Genomic DNA, 6287 nt, shown 5'->3' with positions numbered 1-6287 from the left:
CGATCTGTACCGACCCGAAAAACCCGGTAAATTAGAGCCATTGATATCTTTTAAGATATTACATTCTAGCCGTCCCTTTTAGGTTTAGTCTCATCTAACTCCAGGTACTGGTCCTGGTCTTAGTACAGGTACAGATACAGGTACAGGTACCTTTGTTATTTTGAACTTAAGTTGTAATGTTGAACTTTATATGTTAAGTTAGTTTGTTGTTAGCCTTTGTGTTTCAAAATTTGGGTAAAAAACCCGGTACCGGTCTGGAACCGGACCGGTCTTACCAGTACAGGTACAAGTCCAGGTACAGTACACAAATTGAGGAACCGGTCAACTCCGTGTACAGGTACCGGTTCCACCAAAAACCCGGTCCGAACCGGTCCATGTGCAGCTCTAGAGGTTACAGATAAAAATTTGCTACGTTATGTTACCACCAAAATGATAAATTTTGGGTACAAGTCTCAGGCCGAAGTCCTGCTGTAAGTAGAGAGACACTGCCAGGCAATAAAATCAAGTACAGTTGGGAATCTCTACTAAAATTACAAACTAACCACTCGATAAAAAACAAAAAAGTTACATATCATTCAATATCAACCTCATCTGATGCAATCATTGTTTGTTTTCCTGGATTAATACATTAAAATCAACAGGTTACACCCCTCACAAGTTTGTGAGGAATTAGTAAATAATAGCACAATATCTATCAGCATTGTGGTCTTGAATTAGCCATAACTCAACCTAGAAGACTCTGAGCCAGTGCGCACATTAGTCTGCCTTCTGGGAATGCCAATCTCACACGCATTCACTCTGGCTGCAAACCTTAGTGAGCAGAGTGACTCAGGTACTGATGTTGGGTCTGGAGAGATGTTCACGAACATCAACGTCTTTGAATCTCCCCCAAGACAAGGCTGGTAAGAAATCAACAAAATAAGAGGAAGAAATAAGCATCCAACTTTTGGTCGCATCATGGCAACAACTGAAAATTTCATCTCTTCCACAATAAGTAAGAACAGTTATCCATCCTGACTCAAGACAACAGAGTGATTGTAACAAAATCAAAGAAGGGGTCTATCTAAATTGTTTTGAATGTTTACCTGAAGAAGGTACGTTAATTTCGAATTCCTGAAAGGAACATGATCTTCCTTCTTTGCAAGAGCAAAAATGACGTCACTCAAGGAGGATAAGCTTTTATTGATGGCCTATTTATTAAGATTTCAAAAATTAGTCTCCGTTTAGTGGAAACCTTAAATGAGAGAAATTAAATAAATAAATAAATAAATAAATAAATAATGTCTGATGATAAAAGCACCTGTGTTTCTCTTAAGCGGTCCCCAGTTGAACCACTCTTGGAGAGCCTTTCACTGCCCGCTAAATCTATGAGATTTAATATGCCTTGCACTTGTTGTTCGGTGCTCTGGAAAATAAAGACAGATCAATGGATAAATGAGGGACAAGATTATCTTCAAAATCAACAGGTTTACACCCCTCATAAGTTTGAGGATCTCGTAAAAAATGAGGGTGCATTTCCTTGATGAAACATAAATCATAATCAGCAGAATACTTACCTCGTTAACTCCAGATATTCGTAAGGTAAAGACAAAATGACTTCTGGAGGATTGTTCATTCATCAGTGTCTTGCTAACAGATCTGAAAGAAACAACAAAAACATTTTGAAAGCATGCATCATCAGATTTAGTGAATTACGAAATTAATACTCCACAAATTTACAGCATTATAGAGTAAATTTCAATAAGAAACTGAAGACCACCATTGTTGTCACACACGTTGCAAAGATTATTGTTTAGCAAAGACATAATTTATTACCAAGAAATATACCTGCTTTGTGCAGCCTGATGCAGAAGGGAGGAAACCTCTTTAAAGCTAGAAACATCAACAATAGTAAGATCGGAAACATGTGTATTCCCATTGGCGTCATGTTTTATCGTGTACTGTTTCCCTGTAGCGGAGCTCTCGGGGCATGCTGTACGATTCGGTGCTAATAAATCACGGATTGTTTCATTGTATATTTCAAGCATCGACGCCTTCAAAACAAAACAACAAAATAACATCTTAGACACCAGCATTTCCAAATCCAAATAAAGCAATACAAAAACAAACACAAGAAGGATCTGAATGATTCACAGAAGAATCCGAAGAAGCTTAACGAATTAATGAATAAATGGAAATAGAGGAATGACTTTAAACCTGCATTTTATATTTCCATCCCTGAGCTTTAAGTGACTGGCTACATTGAAATATCTGCTCCAGTGAACGAGGTATCAATCCTTTCTGTTCTGGTGCTTCTGGCCTACCCATCATGGTATAAGTTTTCCCGGATCCAGTCTGGCCATATGCGAAAATACAAACCTACAAAACCAAGTTGTTTAACTTTTTGAGCATACTTGACACATGATGTCACATTTTAGAACAGAAACCCAGACCTTATTAAGAATCATATTATCAAAACCTTTAAGAGGCCTATCATTACAAAAAGTATGATGATACCGAGGGAAAACACAAAACTATACAGTAGCAGCCACTCGAGCACGAATAAGACAACTTCATAATATTAACACATCCAACTAGACATTTCAAAAGCTTGAGGTGAGGAATCCAAGGACATCTAAATGAAATAACATTCAGAACACAGCAGTTATATCATCTCGAGGTTTCTTTTGTTGTTTGTAATTAATATAAATGAAAGAAGAAATGGCTAAGACCTCAGATACAAAAGTTCAGGTAAGTTGACAAAGTGTGGTTCCATTTCCTACTAAAACGAGTGCATATTAAGATTGCAAACCATTATATTAAAGACACACCTAAATGACTGAACAGGCATGGTATTCTTATGTTACCAACAAGACACCTAAAGAAGGAATAAGCATCACCTTATACCCGTCAAGCGCACTCTGAACCAACTGAGAAATCTCTATAAAAACATCCTGTTGGGAAGAGTCGTGGCTGAATACTTTGTCAAAAGTAAATGGATGCTTTTGACCTGATAACAACAGGAGATTGTAATACTTGGAATGTTTAAGCTCGAGAGAATAAGAGAATAGATGCTTGGAATACGTGTAGCGGATAAATAAATAACTAAAATGGACGTCAGACATACCACTTTGTAGCAAATCTATGCCGCGGCCTTTAGATTCCGTTGATGTAGGGTAGGAAATCACCGTTGTTTCTGTACCAGCACCGTCATCGGGTAACAAAGGTCGTACTCTACAGAACACGCGAATGTTTCCTTTAAGCTCCTGCAGTTCAATTGCAGACCTATGGTTAGTACAGGGGAATTCAATTGAACCGTAAACCAGAGTGAAACAAGTAAATGTTACCAATATTGTATTGTGAAGCTTTTTCCGTAGCTTCTCTGCCTCAATAATTTGAATATCTGCATCAGCTAACCGTTCTTGTAGGTCGTCCACAAGCTTTTTCTGTGCTTCAAACTCAGACGTTGTCTTCATATTGTTCAAATCAGATACCTACAGGAAAGAATATTTATTTTCAATCTGCTACTGCACAATCAAAAAAGCACACCCCAAGAATATGTCCACTAATTTTATTACGACTGCGGCAGGCTTACCTGCAATTTTTCATTGGCTGCAGCTAGCTGATGCTGCAGTATCTTAATTTGCTCGCTTTGAGAGGTACAAGTCTCCTGCAATGGAAGTATTCAGATTCTGGAAAACCTACATAGTCAAGAATTATGGGACTTCACGGGTAGTAAATACAATTTCAACAAACCTCGAGGGATTTTGATTTTACTGATAAATTATCTAACTGGGCAGATGATTTTCCAGTATATTCTTTGTACTTGACCACTTCATCCGATAAACTTTTAACTTGTGACAGCTGACGGTCACGATCTTCTCTGACTTTTTGAAGTTCTTCTCGTAGACTCCCAACTTCAACAGCCAAGGATTCCCTCTGCTTCACAGCCTCATCTTTAGAAGTCTGTGGACACAAACAATACTCATTGGTTTAGAGAACGAAAACAGAAACAGCATTGATACGCTGGACGCAGAACTAAGCATCAGAAGAGATTCAGAGATTCACAAAGCAATGTCAGTTATACTAACGATAGAATTATTAAAAGAAAGAATGGCATGCGAGGGAGATAACAATATGGAGAAAACTTGATTTCTAAAATATCTCGCAGTACTTGGGAAAAAGAAAGAAAAAAAAAACGATAGCATCCAAAGCACATAAATTATTAGCAGATAGAAAATTAGCCGTTCTTACTATTATATAACCAATCAGACCCACAGAGACAACTGACACAAATAAAGCACCACAGTACTCATAATCATAAAATGCTTACTCTAAGGGAACCCAATTCATCCTGCAGAACATTGATTCGACCCCTAAAGGTGCTGAGCCTCTCGACAATGACAGCCCTCTCCTGCTCTGCATGTGCAAGGTTGGTCTTGAATGTCTCACAGTCCACCTGAAGTCTACTGTTGTACTGCTGCAAGCTAGTATTGTACTCCTGTGAATTTCTGTACGTAGCAGTCAGGGACTCTATCTGAAATGTGGGGCACATCAAAATTCAGATAACAAGCAACATATAACAATAAAGTAGAAAACCCAACTTCAAAATTTGATTATACCCTTTGGGTGGCATTGCTTAGGTCTTCCTGAGCTTTCTCTAGTTCTCCGGTCAGAGTAGTATGCAACCTCTCTATAGCCAATCTAGCTTCTTTTTCAGTGTTGTGAGAATCTACAGCAGCCTGTACATAAAAAATAAAAAATAAAAACCAGATAACTAACTATACGGTGAGAATCTCAATCCTAAATCAGAAAATTCTAGTTTTTTATATACAAACTTAAACAGAAAAAATGAAGATTGTCACTGATCTTACATTCTTCTCAGTTGTAACCCTAGCAAGTTCCGCTTCTAGAGTAGCAACACTCTTTTCCAGAGCAGCAATCGATGATTCCATTTCATCTACCTTCATTCTCATTTGCCTCTCTAAGCAATTATAATCAGTGTCAATTCAGAAATCTCATAGCTAATTGAAAATCAAAAAAATAAACCAAGGGGAAAAGTGATTAAATTTCACCTGTTTCTGCACATTTCTTCTCTGAGGAATCTAACGCATTCTGATTCATCTCACGCTCAATCACATAACCTTTTTCTAGTTCTTTAAACCATATTATACATTGTCTCAACTTCTTAATATAATCAGTCATCTGTTCACATTTCCCCTGCAAATTTCATACCAACACAAGCAAAACAAAAAAAACTAAAATCAAAAATCAAGAGAGATAACATCAAAATCCAAGAAAAACAACACCAACAAAAGAACTTTCATCAACAAAAATTGCACTGACCTTATAATCAAACTTGCTTTTCCCCTTCATCTTTTCATTCAGTAAAGCCTCTACCTCATCTTTAGTAAATTCAATAGATCCACATTCAGAACCACCACCATTTCTAGCCGTTTCACTAGTCATCGATAGATCTAAAGCAGTAGTATTATTCACAACACCTAACGCTGATCTTGGACGACCCTGATTCTGTCCTACCATCTTCGACGTCGTCGCACCAGCAGCTACTTTTCTTCGCTTATCTACAGGAATATCAAACTGATCTTTCTTCTACAAAAAAAAAATCAAAAAATTAAAAATCAAAAAACAAAACCCTAAGAATCAAACAGAGAAAGTTGAGATCAAAAGAGTAGTAACCTTACATTTGAAGGACTACGAGTGAGATGAGTATTTGATGTTGGTGGTCTGTTTTGGTTCTGATGTCTTGAACCCATTTGAAAATAAAACTCTCAGAGAAAAACAAAGAGATATGAGAGTACTTTAAAATGGAAAGAGAAGAGAGAGATGGGGAGGAGTTTTTTTGGTGTTATTGTGGGCCCGTTGAGTGAAATTCAAGTTATCCTAAGATCTCAACCGTTTACTTTAAAAAAAATCACATCAATTTGATCGAAAATTAAGATGAAGATCTGAACCCTGAACAGAAAAAGAAAAAAATAATGAAATTTAAACTCACCTTCTCTCTGGAAATGATTTTCTAACTGGAGTAGAGAGACTGGTATTTTGGTAAAAAAATGAAGACTAGGGTTTGCAGAGGAAGGAAGAGAGATTGGTCGGTAAGAGAAAATGAAATTAAAGGGGATTTTGAAATTTTTTGAAAAGGGAATCTGGCGCTACTATAAAAGGAGTTTCGGTGAATATATGTTCTTTTTCCGGTATTGCCCTTGTGTTTTGAATTAACTATCCGTTTTGTTTTGTTTTTGAAATTGACCGAAAATGTCGTGCGAACCACATTCGATTGAAAATTG

The 6287-nt window shown here is 37.1% G+C and overlaps 1 protein-coding gene across 4 annotated transcripts; it reads right to left on the bottom strand.

The window, feature by feature from the left end:
- Nucleotides 1-437: 437 nt before the first annotated feature.
- Nucleotides 438-6042, bottom strand: LOC113318053 (kinesin-like protein KIN-14C). 4 transcript variants are annotated; one of them, XM_026566174.1, is made up of 17 exons: nt 5685-5756; nt 5326-5592; nt 5055-5199; nt 4854-4963; nt 4602-4721; nt 4313-4516; nt 3736-3945; nt 3575-3649; nt 3327-3473; nt 3107-3245; nt 2880-2989; nt 2197-2358; nt 1828-2033; nt 1557-1638; nt 1301-1405; nt 1086-1190; nt 438-899 (listed from the first exon to the last, which is right to left on the bottom strand). In XM_026566174.1, exons 1-17 carry the CDS (start codon nt 5754-5756, stop codon nt 714-716), a joined length of 2445 nt encoding a protein of 814 aa, XP_026421959.1. In that variant the 3' UTR covers nt 438-713. The 4 variants fall into 4 exon arrangements, with proteins under 4 accessions (XP_026421959.1, XP_026421960.1, XP_026421961.1 ...); XM_026566175.1 differs by having other exon boundaries at nt 714-899; nt 5326-5589; nt 5685-6042; XM_026566176.1 differs by having other exon boundaries at nt 714-899; nt 5680-5823.
- Between the last annotated feature and the right edge of the window lie 245 nt (nt 6043-6287).

Source organism: Papaver somniferum, chromosome 10 (genome assembly GCF_003573695.1).
Source record: "Papaver somniferum cultivar HN1 chromosome 10, ASM357369v1, whole genome shotgun sequence".
NCBI lineage: Eukaryota > Viridiplantae > Streptophyta > Magnoliopsida > Ranunculales > Papaveraceae > Papaver > Papaver somniferum.
This window is presented reverse-complemented; position numbering and strand designations above follow the sequence as displayed.

Bases quoted from the DNA above. Each gene is read 5' to 3' on its own strand.
- LOC113318053 (XM_026566174.1), bottom strand. From the start codon at position 5,756: ATGGGTTCAAGACATCAGAACCAAAACAGACCACCAACATCAAATACT. The intron at 4,517-4,601 runs GTATAATCAAAT...CCCACATTTCAG, and splicing joins TAAGCAATGCCACCCAAAGG to ATAGAGTCCCTGACTGCTAC. The intron at 3,946-4,312 runs GTAAGCATTTTA...TTGTGTCCACAG, and splicing joins ATGAATTGGGTTCCCTTAGA to ACTTCTAAAGATGAGGCTGT.